The sequence below is a fragment of the Sminthopsis crassicaudata genome, chromosome 3, assembly GCF_048593235.1.
Source record: "Sminthopsis crassicaudata isolate SCR6 chromosome 3, ASM4859323v1, whole genome shotgun sequence".
NCBI lineage: Eukaryota > Metazoa > Chordata > Mammalia > Dasyuromorphia > Dasyuridae > Sminthopsis > Sminthopsis crassicaudata.
Genome location: NC_133619.1, coordinates 503388518 through 503405037, shown reverse-complemented (window position 1 = coordinate 503405037; position 16520 = coordinate 503388518). Strand labels below are relative to the sequence as shown.

The window sequence follows — 16520 nt, the reverse complement described above, 5'->3', positions numbered from 1 at the left end:
TTTCTCATTCTGTCTTTATGCCATCATTGAGCTTTTAGATGTTCTACTTTATCACATTGAAAGCATTAACGAGTCTCTCTGGAAGTCCCTTGCCAAAAAGGGACCCTGTCTTCCCATGTTTGGATCTTGGGAAGTCTGCATAATAGTCTGGGTATAAAAGGTATTTTTGTCCACTGTGGCACAGCATCTTATTATCTCCTCTAAAGGAGCATCCTTGTGTAGTCCTCGTATAATTCTTCTACAAACCTCATTAGTATTTTCTTTAGCAAGTTTTCTTATCATAATTTCTGTTGCTACATTTTCACCAATAGTTCGTATGACAACTGTCTGCAGATGTCCCACAAAATAAGCAAAGGGTTCATTTGGACCTTGTTCTATTTTTGTGAAGGCTTCTCCTCTGTCTTGTTTACCTGGAATAAAGCCTCAAGCTTTGATAACAGCAGCAGCAATTTGCTCATATGCTGCTATGGGGTAATTAGTCTGTGCTGAAGTGTCTGCATAACAACCTACAACTGTTAGTTGGTCACAAGTGATTTATGTATTAACTCCTATTTGCCTATTTCATTGGGCTTGTATCCTATAGAGTTCACTATATTCAGAAAGCCACAAGTTTTGTACAGGTTCTAAGCATGTCTTTGCTATAGATTTCCAATCAGTAGGGGTTAAAATTTCATAAGCCAAATTTTGTAATAACATCTTAATATAAAATGATGTAGCCCCATAAAGAGTGCAAGCCTTTTTTAGATCTTTGATAACTTCTAGATTAAAAGGAGTGTATCTTCTCTTTTCTTGACCTGAAGAGTAAAGCTGTTCAGTCACAAGATACATTTATATTCTCAAATAAGCTGTATTCTGCCCTTCCTCTTTGGCTTTAAGTAGTGCCTTTTGCAATGGAGTCATAGGAGGGGGGTGATTGCTGGGATGGAGGTGCTGGTGATACCCCTGCCTTTTCCATTCCTCCTCCTCCCTTCACCCAGAAAGGTGAAGTTGATGGGGGAGGGTCAAGAGCCTGCTCTGGTATAAGTGTAGTTGAAGCTGGACTATAAGAGTAAGAATCACCACACCCTTCAAGTTCACTTAACTCCTCATAACTTCCTGCTATATTTCCATTACCCTCTCTAGTCTGTTCCTCTTTCTCCATAGGCTTCCTTGTTTGACTGTTCTGCTTAGAACTTTTCTTTTTTCTAGAACTTGTGAGATTCTTTAAGGCCAATTGTATATATATACATATATATATATATATATATATATATATATATATATATATATATATATATATATATATATATATATATATTTCCTTAGAAATTGAATCAGGACCCTTATTATTGTAACATTCCCATAATTGATCTCCTACTAGCTTCCAATTATCTGCCTCTATTTCTTCTTCCTTGAAGAACCAAGGGGACAAGCATTCTAATGTTTCCAAGAGTCCACCAATCTGCTCCCAAGTTACAAGCAAACCTTGCCTCTTTATTAATCTAAATATGCTTTTTATAGTGCTCCCTCAGGGTGGGGGTGGGGATGGGAAGAATCTTTTCCTAATATCTGTCCCATTTCAGCTAGAAAGGGAAAGTTACTACTTTAGTCCTTAACAAAGTAAGTTTCCTGTTTTTCTATTTCAATACTCACCCTCTTTTTCTGGTCACAGGGACTTCTTCAGTAAAATTAGGGTTCTTGGTCTACATGTTGGGTGCCAAAAGTAGAGTACAGACTGGCTCCCTGGATAAATTAAAGTCCTTAATTAATAATCCTTTAATTTTAATTTATCCTTAGGCAAGCTGCCAAGAGGTTTGTCAAAGATGTCGCCTGGATTCTGGAGTCCAGAGTCACCAGCCTCTTTCCTCCTTGTCCTGCTGCCAAGTCACTCTCCTTTCTCTCACTTCCCCCTAATCCTTGCCTACAATTATCTTACTATCAAACATTCAGCAAGCACCAAAGGTGAGGAGAGCCATGATCCAAATATATGCTAATAAAGCCATTGTCTCACATTGAATAGGTAATTAGCCTGAAGTGCTCTGCATTCTCAGATTCAAGTACACCTATTCAGAATTTCAGTCCTCTACAGCTACTATTCTAGCATTTGTCAGAGTTTAAGGCAGGAAAGCTAGAGATTTGCTGTGATGTGATTCCTAATAGGATGTGGGTTACAGGTATTTTGGGACAATGACATTAAATAAATTCATTGTTAAATTTTGGAAATGATTGTGCCAACTAAACCTACCTTGGTCCAGAGAGACAGTATGGATGGAATTATTTTCGAGGGACAATATGAGGAATTGGAGAAGTTCTTATACATGTATGCTGTAGCTGAAGATTTAATTATCTTCACTGACATGAACATACATGTTAATGACTGCCTAGAGCAGGGGTCTCCTCCACATTTTTTGATCTTGCATTTTTAAGAATTTGTAAGAAAATTTTTGAGCCTGCATCCTAAATATAACTTTATTCATTTTATAAATTAAATAACTGATCTTCCTTGCTAACATTATTCAGATTAATGACAAGTCAGTCAATAAGCATTTATTAAGAGCTCATTGTGTTGGGACGTAATATGTGCTGAAAAAACAAAGAAAGGCAAAAAACAATATCTGCTCTCAAGGAGCTCACTATTTAATGGGGAAAGACAACCTCTAAACTGCTATGTATTATGTTATTTAGATCAACTACCTTCAGCTATCTGCTGCCTTCTTCAGTTAGCTCTATGGAACAAGAGAAATTGTCCTCTGTATTTTACATAATCCTTAATTCTATATTGAACTCCTGATCTACAGTCTGAGGAACAAGGATGTCAAAGTTGCTATGAAGAAATTGATGGAAAGGAGATTGTTCTGTTGAAGAAAAGAAATGCCAGTGTAATTAATTTACACTTTCTTCTGAAAGTTGTATTCCTTTTGGCAAAATCTTTTTTTTTTTTTCAGATGCCAAGATACACTAATGTACACTTTCTACTCACAATCTCTTTTATGAAATCTCTTCATGACTCTGTATATTTTCAAATGTATTATAGTCATTCTCTTGGAGCAATCATAGGAATTAAATATAATAATAAATAACTTCAAAATATCAGTCTTTGTTTTGACAAGCCACTTCAATTTTAAGAATTGCAAAGTGGTGTAGCTACCATTAAAGATGTCACTTCTCAAGACCTTCATCCCTGCAATTTTTGTTCACAGTTGCAACAAGAAGTTTGTGTACCTTGGCTGCTATGCTTTTTATCTAGCTTTGTCTTCTATTTGTTATACTATTTCATTAAATCTTGAACTATTTCCTTTTACTCTGTATTTGGTCTACCAAAATTAATTGACTGGGCTTGTAGCTTAAATCCCTTCTTTCTTATACTTCTTTCTAATGTGATAGTTTCATTCTCTTGATAAGTTTCTTGCCATTAAAGATTGTAAATTACTCAAATTCTTTGGATGTCTTTGTGCTCTGTATTAAGCTGTGTAATGAATATTTGTGCTCTGCAGTAATCTGTGTAACTATCAGCTACCAATACTGCTAGCTTTTGCCAAATCCTCAAAGTTTATAGAAATTTATGACTGATTTGTAAAATTTTGTTTCCTAAAAATCTTTCAGGGTGAAGAAATAAATAATCAAATATTTGTTGAAGGTTTTTTTTTTAAGTAGGAATGGGTGCTGTGTTTTATAAAAAGCTTTTTCTGCATTTATTGAAATTATCATAGGTTATCTATTGGCTTTGTTATTGATATGGTTGATAATGAAAATAGTTTTCATGACATTGAATGAGTCCTTCATTCCTCATATAAATTCCATTTGATCATAGTATATTATCCTGCTGATAAGTTGTTGTAATCTCTTTGCTAATATTTTATTAAAATTTTTGCATCAATATTCATTAGAGAGATTTGTCTGTAATTTTCTTTGTCTGTTTTGGGTCTTCCTGATTTGGGTATCAGCACCATATTTGTGACATAGAAGGAATTTGATATGACTCCTTCTTTACCTATTTTTCCAAATATTTTCCATTGTATTCAAATTAATTTTTCTTTAACTATTTGATAGAATTAATTTGTTAATTCATCTGGCCCTCAAGATTTTTTCTTAGGGAGTTTATTAATGCTTATTCAATTTAATTTTCTAAAATGAGACTATTTAAATAATTTATTTCTACTTTTGTTAATCTAGGCAATTTATGTTTTTATAAATATTAATCTATTTTGGTTAGAATATTGGATTTGCTGCCATATATTTGGGCAACATATGTCCTAATTATTTCATTGATTTCTTTTTCTTTAGTGACAAGTTCACTTGAGATGCTCATGATTCCTTTCTTTTTCTTTTCTTTTTTTTTTTGTATTCAAATTAACCAAATGTTTATATAATTTCTTGTTCTTTTTCCCCCTAAAACCAATTCTTAGTTTTATTTATTAGGTCATCAATTTTCTTAGTTTCAGTTTTATTAATCTACTTTGAGTTTCAGATTTTCTAATTGGTATTTAATTGAAAATTTTAATTTATTCTTTTTCTAGCTTTTTTAGTTGCATATCTAATTCATTAATCTCTCCTCTGTCTTGTTAAGTAGCTATCTAGAAATATAAAATATTCTTTAAGAATTGCTTTGGTTGTATCACATAGGTTTTGGTATGTTGTCTCATTATTGTCATTCCCTTAGATTGTTTCTGTGATTTGCTATTTGACCCACTCATTTTTTTTTTACAATTAGATTATTTAATTTCCAATTGGTCTTTAGTCTATTTTCCTTGCTTTTTCATTGCTTTTTTTGTATTGTTATCTGAAAAGGAAGCACTTATTATTTCTTCCTTTCTGCATTTGATTGTTAGGTTTTTATGCCATAAATTTTTGTGTAGGTGCCATGTACTGCCGAGAAAAAGTTATACTCCTTTCAGTCCTTATTCACTTTTCTCCTGAGGTCTATTATATTTAAGTTTTCTAGGATTCTATTAACCTCCCTAGTTTCTTTATTATTTATTTTGTGGTTAAATTTGTTTGATTCTGAGAGGGTAAGGTTAAGATCTCCCTCTAATATAGTTTTGCTGTCTATTTCTTCCTATGACTGACTCAAAATCTTCTCTAGGAATTTGGCTTCTCTACCACATAGTGCATATAAATTTAGAATCATTGCTACTTCATTGTTTATTGTACCCTTTATCAAAATGTACTTTCCTTCCTTATCACTTTTGAGATAAAATATAAAAATATTTTTATTAATATCTTATTCTTTGATATCATCACATCAGTGTCCATTCACAACCACATCCTCTGTCCATGTGATGCTCCCCTCTCTCTGCCCAGTAACAGATACAATTCTTAAGAGTTACAGATATAGTTTTCCCATCCAGGGATCTAAACACCTTAACCTTTAAATAATATATTTTTCCCATTTATTTTTCTATGCTTCTCTTGAATCTTGTTTTCATATTCTTGTGCAGCATGATAAATATATAAATATGTATAGAATAATTGTACATGTTTGACATATATTGGAGTACTTGCTGCATAGGGAAGAGGGTGGAATAAGGGAGGGAAAAAATTGAAGCACAAGACTTTTCAAGGGTGAATTTTGAAAAAGATCTTTGCATGTATGTTGAAAATAAAGAAGCTATTATTTAAGAACAAACAAACAAAACCAAAGAGGACTCAATGACTCGGCCCACTACCCTATCCACTGCACCATTTAGCTGCCCCTTGCATAAGTATGAGTTATAAAAAGAAATCATATTTAAATCATTCATTACTCCAAGACTCATAGTGCTTCCAAAAAAAAAGACACCTTTTTTTTTAAGTAACTGGATCTAAAAAAAAAAATCCCCTTATCTTAAGAGTTTACTTTTCTATAAGAAGAGAAAAGAAAAAGCTTTGCCTTCTCTCCCAAAATCATGGTAACTTAAAAATTTAACCAAATACTATATATCTAAGAAGGAGCATATGAAATACTTTTTCTACATTACTAATACATGATATATCCTGTTTCCCTCTGAAACACAAGCTAGAGACTTAATATAATGAACCCAATTTAAAATTCAAAATAAACCTATTTACAGGAAGAAAAGAAGGGTGAAAAATAAAACATTTGACATTAGAATTATTTTATCCCTAGTGAGACAGAAGAGAGAATTCAGTAGTACCTATTTGTCCTTCTAATCAAATCCCAGGGTTCTCTAGTCCTAAGAGAAAATACTCATCATACCAAATAAGCCAGTAACTCCACTTATATTGATAAATACTGCTTGCCCCCTTACATCTGAAATGAAACTCTTCCCTAAAACCTGAAAACAGAAACTTGGATCTCTATTTCAGAATTTTGAAAGAAGTTCAATGTATGAGATTCATACTACTAATTAGGCTGAGAACAAAAATAGGGATAGTTTTCCAAACTGTCAACATGAACCTAATCAATACCACTCACCATCTAGAACAATGAGAAAGATAACCTTAAATTCCAAGACTGCTAGGTGAGTAATAGTCTTTTTCTAAGTCTAGAGTCATAGGAGTTAAGACTTTTGTGAAACACATGTTGAAAAGCCTTCCTGGTCATTAGGAAATACCAACATGTTTGATGAAGAAATAGTTCACTATGAAGGAAAGTGCAGAATTAGTAGTTGTCAAGGTGGTTCTAGCCCCTGTCTTTTAGTAGTACTTTATTAAAGAGAGAGCCACAGTTTCATTGCATTTTCAAGTTTTGATCTCAGATTAAAAATAAACATTTCAAAAATATTTTCTTATCTCTGAAATGGGTATAAAATCATTGTTTCTTGTCATCTGCTATTTTATTAAGACTTCAGATACAGATATCAAGGATGAGTCATTGGCCACAAAGAAACACTGGTAGTCTTTTTTTTCTGACTGATTCTTCACTATCTCTCTCTTCTTTTTTTCTTGGAGGCAATTGGGGTCACACATCTAGGGAGTGTTAAGTATTTGAGGTCATGTTTGAATCAAGTCTTCATGAATCCAGAATCAGTGCTCTATCCACTGTAATACCTAACTACCTCACAGTATACCATTGTTAATGAACCTCTAACAAACCATGAGGATCTCCTCTGATGTAATGCTTTTTTCCCATTCTCACAGAATATCCTTTTCAAATGGACAGAGGCAATAATTCTGCAGTGACAAATTTCATCCTTGAAGGACTAACACACAGGCCAGAGTTCCAGATTCCCCTTTTACTACTATTTTTGAGCATATATGTCATCACTGTTGTGGGGAATCTGGGCATGATAACATTGATTGGAGTCACTTCTCACCTTCACACACCCATGTATTATTTACTTAGCAGTTTGTCTTTCATTGATTTCTGTCATTCTACTGTAATTACTCCCAAAATGTTGGTGAATTTTGTGTCAGAGAAGAACATCATCTCCTACAATGACTGTATGACACAGCTCTATTTCTTCCTCATTTTTGTAATTGCAGAGTGTCATATGTTAGCAGCTATGGCATATGACCGTTATGTGGCCATTTGCAGGCCCCTGTTATATAATGTCATTATGACTCATGAGATGTGCATTTGGCTGGTAGGTGGTGTATTCTTCATGGGCTTAGTTGGTGCCACAGCTCACACAGGATGCATGCTTAGACTGTTCTTCTGTAAGGACAATGTCATCAACCATTACTTCTGTGATCTCAATCCCCTCCTAGAGCTGTCTTGCTCCAGTACCTATATTAATGAAGTGGTGGTTGTTTGTTTCAGTGCATTTAATATCCTCACCCCAACTCTAACCATTCTTAGCTCTTATATCTTCATTATTGCTAGCATTCTCCACATCCGTTCCACTGAAGGGAGATCCAAGGCTTTCAGCACCTGCAGCTCCCATGTGGTAGCTGTTTCTATCTTCTTTGGCTCAGCTGCCTTCATGTATCTGCAGCCCTCTTCAGTCAGTTCTATGGAACAAGGGAAAATGTCCTCTGTGTTTTACACAATCCTTGTCCCCATGTTGAACCCCCTGATCTATAGCCTAAGGAACAAGGATGTGAAAGTTGCCATGAAGAAATTCATGGAGAGGAGTATGTTCTGGTGAAGAAAAGAAGTACAAGGGTAATGAATGTATACTTTGTTCTTAAAGTTGTATTCTCTCTGGAAAAATCTTTTTTTTTTCAGATATCAAGATATACTAATATATACTTTTTTACTACAACATCTTTTCTGAAATCTCTCCATGATTCTCTTTCTTTTCTTGTTATAGTGATTTTCTTGGAGCATTCATAATAATCAAATATACTAATAAATAATATCAAAATACTGTGGTTTTGTTTTGATGAACAATGGTATTTTAATAATCACAAAGTGGTGTAGCTACCATTATACTCTAAAAGATTTTACTTCTCAAGATTCTTATCTTTTTGTAAATTTTCTTCATAGTTGCAACAATGACCTTATGTACCTTAAGTGCTCTGCTTTTTGTTTAGCTTTGCCTTCCATTTGCTATATTCTTTCATTCAAACTTGACCCATTTCCTTTACTGTGTGAGTGATCTACTCAACCAACTAATTGGCTGTGTCTGTGGATAAAATTTCTTATTTTATATTGTTAATATGATTAATTTCATTCTCTTGGTAAAGTTTCTCATCATTTAGGATTGCAGAGTGCTCAAATTCTGTGCATGTCTTTGTGTCCTGTAAGTTGTATAACCATCAGTTACCATTAGCCTTGCCAAAACCTCAAGGCTTATAGAAACTTAGAACTGATCTGTAAAGTGAAGATATACATATATATATATGTGTGTGTGTGTGTATATATGTATAGATATAGTTATATATATATATATATATATATATATATATATATATATATATGTATATATATATATATATATATATATATTTTTTTTTTTTTTTGTTACCAAAAAGTATAAGAAGGAATTGTCAGTACACAATTCTCATGAATATCAACCAGAGAGAGTGACTATTACGGATCTCCTTACTGGTAATTGTAATTAATTTAGAGCTCATTATGGATCCCCAAATTTCAAAAGCTGGGTTACTTAGTATAGATAATCTGAGAAAAAAATATTTGTTTTTTTCTTTTTCCTCATTGCCACAAAGAGAGAATGTAGCTGCTGAACCTGGTTGTTGATTTTGAATCAACTCAGCCATCTTAGAAAATGTTAAGGGCTTTGTGAGGATGCCTTCTCTTCATTCTTGAACCAAAGTATATGGAAGTGTTTCATAACAGAAAGAGGAAAAATCAGGGTTGTGTTGAATGAGTATTTTATAAGATTATAAAATGTAATTCTGAAAAAAAGGGCAGAGACTTTTTATTCTTTTCTTTGTGTCTTTTGTGCCATTGCAGCATTTATTTATATGTTTAAAATATATTTATATTTTAGGAAATAATTCTAGGTAAATATTTAATATGACATAAGGAGATAAATCAGATAGCTTGAGCTGAAATTTGTTTTGACACTTACTCTAAGACTATCTCATCACCCTTAATGTAAAATTGAAAATCCAGACATAATTGTTCCATGAATATCATGGAATGTCTTCTTTCTTCCACCATTACCCCTGATGACCTGGCTAACAACTCAGAAAAAAAAGTGCATGAGTAGCAGTACATAACTAAAAGGTGAGTTTCTCAGCAAGATAAAACTATTTATATGATGTTCATAATACTTTAAATACTCTTGTATATTCTTCCTGACACTGGACTTAATGTAATGATTCAAATATACACATTTCTTAAAAGACAAAAGAAACAGATTAGTGGCTTTTCTTTTTTATTTTTAAAATACATTGTTTTATGAAACATGTTGGGAGGGAAAAATTAGAGCAAAAGGGAAAAACACAGAAAAAAAGTGAAAATACCACGTGTCAATTTACAATAAATTCCCATAGTTATTTTTTTCTGGATGCAGATGGCATTTTCTATCCAAAGTTTATTGAGATTATTTTGGATAACTGAACCCCTGAGGAGAACAAAATCTTTCAAAGTTGATCATAGCAGTCTTCTTGTTATTGTTTACAATCTATTCCTGGTTCTGCTTGTTTTTCTCAGCATCAATTTATGTAAATCTTTCCAGGCCTTTCTAAAATCAGCTTTTTCATCATTTTTCTAGAACAATAATATTCAATTACCTTCATATACCACATCTTATGCAGCCATTCCCCAATTAATGGGCATCCACAACAAGAGTTGCTACAAACAGTTTTATATATGTGGGTATTTTTCCATTCTTTATGATTTCATTGAGATACAGACTCAGTAGGAGAATTGCTGGGTCAAAGAGTATGCCCAGTTTGATAGCCCTTTGGGCAAAGTTCCATATTGCTCTCCAGAATTGTTGGCTAATTTCACAACACCACTAACGATGCATTAGTATCCCAGTATTACCACATGCTCTAACATTTATCATTATGTTTTCCTGTCATTTTAGCGAATCTGATAGATGTGAGGTAGTATCTCAGAGTTGTTTTAATTTGCATTTCTCTAATCAATAGTGATTTAGAGCATTTGAGTTCTTTGGTTGTAAATTTCTCCCATCTCTAAAGATCTACTAGATAAATGATCCCTTGCTCTCCTACATTATATTACATTTAGCAACTTATCTTCATTCAATGTTAAGTCCTACATTACATTCAGCAACTTATCACACGAATGAACATGTCTTATTATCTTTGAAAATCCTACACAATTTGTGATAAATTGATTTAAAGGCCTGATCTAAATTCAATTGATTTTAACACTAGATTTCAACGGATGCCATAGTTGGAGAAGGAAACCTGACAACCTCAGAAAGAACAAATTACAAATGAAAGAAGTTCATGAATCATAAAACTTGCCTCAAATCACATTCACTTTCATAAAAAAATTTAATTGATTTTTGGCTAGTTAGTTCCCTTTTTTCCTGATGCCAACCAGGTTTATTTAAACATTGATAAGTTGTGTTTCATTATGTATGTTGTATATGTGATGTATTCATATATGTTTGTGTGTGTGTGTATGCCTTGATTGCAAGAGTCAATTATATGGGGCTATCCTCATTGATGAAGATTATTCAATGCTTCACTTTAATAAGAGAGACAGTTAGTGAAAACTGTAGAAAAGAGAGATCTTTGTCTTCTGGTTTCTAGCTTCAAGAGAGAAATCATGACATTCCAGAGTCTTCAGATCTCTGAAGCAAAAGAAAAGCTGGGAAGAAACTAACATTTGGAGGAGCTGGAAACGTCTATTATGTTCTTATTCCCAGCTAGAGACTGGGGAATTTTTCCTTAGGTACAATCTGAGATTTTCTCTATTGGTTCAAATAAGGGACCTCAGGTAAGTGTTGTGAATACCAAAGAGTCAAAAGGAAGTCCCTTGCCTTCAAGGAGCTCAAAATGTAATGAAGGAGGCAAAAAAAAAATTAGGTACAAAGAACTTATAGACAGAATAAAGATAAAATAAGAAAAACAAGGCAATCAGATTCAGAGGGGATGGGGAAAGTTTACTGTACAAGAAGGGGTTTTAGTTCATACTTGAATCCAGAAAATAGAAATGAGAATATAGAATATTCCAAGGAAAAGAAACAGGTAAAGAAAATGCCCAAATTCAAGAAATAGAGTGTTTTGTTCATGGAGCATCAAAGAAGTTATTGTAATTGGATTCAAGAGAATGAAGAAGAAAATAAGAAAAAGAAGATTGGAAAGTTGAGGGAGAAGGACTAGATTTTGAAGAATCTTGAATACCAAGATTTTTGTATTTGTTCTTGGAAGTGATAGGGAGCTATTTGAATCTTTTAAAAGTATTAATTAATTCAATATCTCCCCCTTTTCCAGTTAATTCAAAAACAATTTTTTGTATTTGTTTTTAAAAATTTTGAGCTCCACATTCTTTCTCTTATTCCCATTTCCTGCTCCCATTAAGAACCCACATGTGGTTAGGTAAAACATTTCCCTAAGTCATGTTGTAAAAGAAAACATAAATCTCCCACCCTAAAAAAACATGAAGAAAAATAAAGGGAGGGAAGGAAGGGGAGACAAACAGAAAGAGAGAGAGAGAGAGAGAGAGAGAGAGAGAGAGAGAGAGAGAGAGAGAGAGAGAGAGAGAGAGAATGCTTGAAACTGTATTCAGAAACAGTCACTTCCTTCTCTGATTATGGATAGGATTTTTCATTATCAGTCCTTCAGAATAGTCCTGGATCATTATACTGCTGAGAAAGTCATTTATAGCTGATCATCCTCGAATATTTATATTACTTTATATGCAATACATTTCATTTTGCTCAAGTTTATAGAGGGCTTTCCAGACTTTTTTTTTTTCTGAGAGCATCCTGCTCATCATATCCCACAGAACAATAACATTCCATCATAATCAGATACTACAATTTATCCAATCATTCCCCACTTAATGGGCGTCCCCTCAATTTTTGGTTTTTTTTGCCCTGAGAAAAGAGGAGCTATAAATAGTTTTGTAAATATAATTACTTTTCATTTTTTAAAAACAATCTCTTTTTGAATTCATGACTACTAGTAGCATTTTTTGGTTAAAAGATATGCATGAATTTACAGCCTTTGGATCCTATCTTTCGATCATTTATCAAGTGAAGTATAGCTGTTATCCCCCTTTTTTTTTTAATGTTTGACTAAGTTCCCTCTTTGTTTGAAAAATGAGGCCTTATCAGAGAAACTTGATTCAACATTATTTTTACAATTACTATGGCTAACTAACTGTATTTCCCTCCATTTATTCTATTCTCTCTCTCCTTTCACCCTGTCCATTCTCAAAAGTGTTTTATTATTTTTATCACCCTTTCCCCTTTCTGTATTTCATTCCCCTCCTACTTTCTTGCAGGGTAAGATATATTTTTATACCTATATTAAGTATTTATGTTATTTCCTTTTTGAGCCAATTTTGATGACAATAAAGTTCACTGACCCTTTTCTCTCTCTCCTTCCTCCACTAGAGAAGTTTTTTCTTGCCTCTTTTTATAGCAGGTAACTTATTACACCATTCTACTTCTCTCTTTCTCTTTCTTTCATTAATTCCTCTCTCACCCTGTAATTTTACTTTTTTGGTATTGTCCCTTCATATTCAACACACACTTGTATTCTTTGTCTACATATTTTCCTTCTAACTTCCATAATAATGAGAAAGTTCTTATTAGTTATAAGTATCATCCTTCCATTTAGGAATATAAACAGATAAACTTTAAGTCTGTTATGATTTCCCTTTCCTGATTACTTCCTTATGATTCTCCTCAGTCATATATTTGAAAATCAATTTTTCTATTTAGCTCTGGTGTCTTTATAACAAATACTTGAAATTCCTCTAGTTCATTGTATTTCTAACTTTCCCTCTGAAGGTTTATACTCACTTCTGCTGAGTAGGTAATTCTTGGTTGTAATCCTCTTTCTATTGCTCTCCAGAATATTATATTCCAAGCCTTCCAATCCTTTAATATAGAAGCCTCTACCTCTCGTATTATCCTGATTCTGGCTCCACTGTACTGCAAGTGTTCCTTTTCTGGAGATGTGCAATATTTTCTCCTTGACTTGGGAGTTCCAGAAATTGACTATAATATTCCTGGGAGTTTTCATTTTGGGATCTCTTTCAGGAGGTGATTAGTAGATTCTTTTAATTTCTATTTTATCCTCTGGTTCTAGAATATTAGGCTAATTTGTCTTGGTAATTTTTGAAAGATGACATTCAAACTTTTTTTTGATCATGACTTTCAAGTGAACCAATAATTTAAAAATTATCTCTCCTGAATCTATTTTCTAGTTCAGTTTCCAATGAGATATCTTACCTTTTTTCCCTAATTTTTCATTCTTTTGGTTGTGTTTTATTTTATCTTGATTTCTCCCAAAGTTATTAGATTCCATTTGCTTAATTGCAATTTTTAAGGAATTATTTTTTCACATGAGCTTTTGTAGATCTTTCCTATTTGGTTAACTTTTGCTTTTTAAGGCATTCTTCTCCTTATAAGCTTTTTGTATTTTATCTTGCACCATTCTCAATTCTTTCCCTAAATCTTCCCCTCTTTTACTTGATTTTCAAAATCCCTTTTGAGCTCTGCCATAGTTTGAGACAAATTTTTATTTTCTTAGAGGCTTAAGATGTAGGAGTTTTGCTTTGTTATCTTCTTCTTAGTATGAATTTTGATCTTCCTTGTCAACATGGTAACTTTAAATGGACAGAATCTTTTTTTCTGTTGTCTGTTCATTTTTCTAGCCTTGATCTTTAATTCTTTTAAAATAGAGCTTTTTTCCCTAGGGTGGAATGTGCCTTGTCCCAAACTTTGATAGTTTTTTGCAGCTGTTTTCAGAGATCCTTCTAGGGACCTGACAACAAGTCTTCTTTTCTGCCCTGAAACTGTGAGAAGAATCTCTACTCCCTAAGTAGGTATAAGATCTAGCATGTTAAAGCAATACAGTCCTGCTTTGCTGCTGCTAGGGTCAGAGCTGAGGCTGGGGGATGTGATAGGACAGCCTGTAATGGGTTTGAACACTGGACCCTCTTACCAGAAACCTTTTCTGCTGACCTTGCAAGTCCTCTTGGAATTCATCAGTAGTGCCACTGATTCAGAGATCAGTAGACTTGTTCCTGTTTGATGGCATGGGGCCAAGGCTGGGACCAAAGCTAGGGCTTCATTGGTATATCCTGCACTGAGATTGCACTCTGAAGTCCCACCCTGCTGTCCCAGATCTTTTCTTCTGACCTAAATTGTCTTCAGTTGGAAAATGCTCTATCCTCTCTTTTGGGGCATTCTTTATTTCTTTAGTCATTATATAAAGGTATTTGGAGCACTTTGGGAGAGAGGTTGAGTGAGTTCCTACCTTTACTCCAAATCTTGGCTTCACTTCTACTACTTGGATTTGTTGAGTAGAGTGGTGCTTTAGGAAAATAACATTAGTGGTTGAAATATGGATTGACATAGAGGTAGTCTTGTAGCAGACAGACCCACTAGTAGGCTGTTGAAATAGTCCAAGTAATGAGGTCCTGTATCAAGGTGGTGATAATATCAGAAGAGAGAAGGAGGAATATTTGGAAAATGTTGCAAAGGTTAAATAGACAGAATTTTGCAATGGAAAGAATATTGAGAGGTGAATGATAGTGAAGTTGAGGTTGATACCTATATTGGAAACCTGGTAGACTGTAATGATGATGATGCCCTCTAAGATAAAGGGAGAGTTTAGGAGGAAAGTTAATGAATTCACTTTTGGACAGGTTGAGTTTAACATATATATTTGACATCTAAAAATATGAACCAATGTAGAGGTTAGGGCAGGATAGCTAGATTTGAAAATTATCAGAATAAAGATGAAAATTAAATCTATGGGAGCTAATGAAATCACCAACAGAAATAGTATAAAGGGAGAAAAGATAGTGCCCAGGATAGAACCCTGAAGGATGCCTATTATTAGTATTAATGGCCTGATTGAGGATTCAGCAAGGAGGCTGAGGAGTAGTTTTATAGGCAAATGAAGCAAATCGTCAGAGAATGATGTCCTGAAAACAGAAAAAGAAAAGGCTATTAAGGAGGGGAGAGAAATCAACAATGTCAGAGGCATTCTGAAGAAGTTCCAGGAAAAAAGATTTGAGAAAAGACTATTGGATCTGACAATTAGATTATAATATACTTTCTCTTTTGGAGAAGGAAGCAATGTATTCTTAGATCAAGGTTCAACATCAAAGATAGTGTATAGAGCAAATGATATTGATAATTTTGCATTTTTTGACTCTTGATAGATCTGATAAATACTCCATTGTTTTTACCTCATGTTAATATAGATCTCTCTTAGCAGTTGGAAACATGTTAGCTTTGCTATTTTTTGGTTCATTTTTGTTCTCATTAGTAGAATTATCTTTTGTCAGCAGTTTTTTATAGGAATTCTTTAAAAGTTACTTGTCATTTTTTGAGAGTTAGTTTTAGTTAAAATTAATATTATTAATTATTAATTACAGTGGAGTATAGATTGAAATATATATACTCCACCAAGATTTGGATCTGTTCCCTGACCACTTCCATAGCTTAATGTGGAAGGGCTTATTTCCATTTAAATCCACTTAAATGGGCATATGTAAAATATGGTGAAAATGAGTGAGTGAGGTTAGTTTCAATTGTCAATCAGTGCATAATGTGGAATTCCCACTCTTCTTAAGAATGACCTATATACTTGACATATTGACTGAATAAAAGTACCACTTGTTACATATGTAAAGTATAATTTCTTCCTCACCTTTAGATAAGACAAGTATAAATGCAATATGTTTTTTTTTTCTCTACATATGAGTGGATCATCTTGCACCAAATATCCAAATCTCTTGCTAAGACTGTCAATTTTACATTAGCAATGTCTCTCAAATACTCCCTTTTCTTTCCTTTAATACTTTCCTTATCCTGGTACAAACCCTTATCATCTAGTGCTCATACCATTGTAAGAGCCCACTGGTAGATCTACCTGCCATAAGTCTCTCTTTTTTCTTATTTTTAAATATTGTTTTTATTGTAGTAAGTTTATTTTTTTAAATAAACATTGCTTTATAAATCATGTTGGGAGATAAAAATCACAGCAAAAGAGAACCTATAGTGACCATGTCATATATCATC

The 16520-nt window shown here is 33.4% G+C and overlaps 1 protein-coding gene across 1 annotated transcript; it reads left to right on the top strand.

The window, feature by feature from the left end:
• Positions 1-7073: 7073 nt before the first annotated feature.
• On the top strand, positions 7074-8009 carry LOC141559757 (olfactory receptor 8G1-like). Its single transcript, XM_074297465.1, has one exon. It carries the CDS (start codon positions 7074-7076, stop codon positions 8007-8009), a length of 936 nt encoding a protein of 311 aa, XP_074153566.1.
• The last annotated feature ends 8511 nt before the right edge of the window (positions 8010-16520 follow it).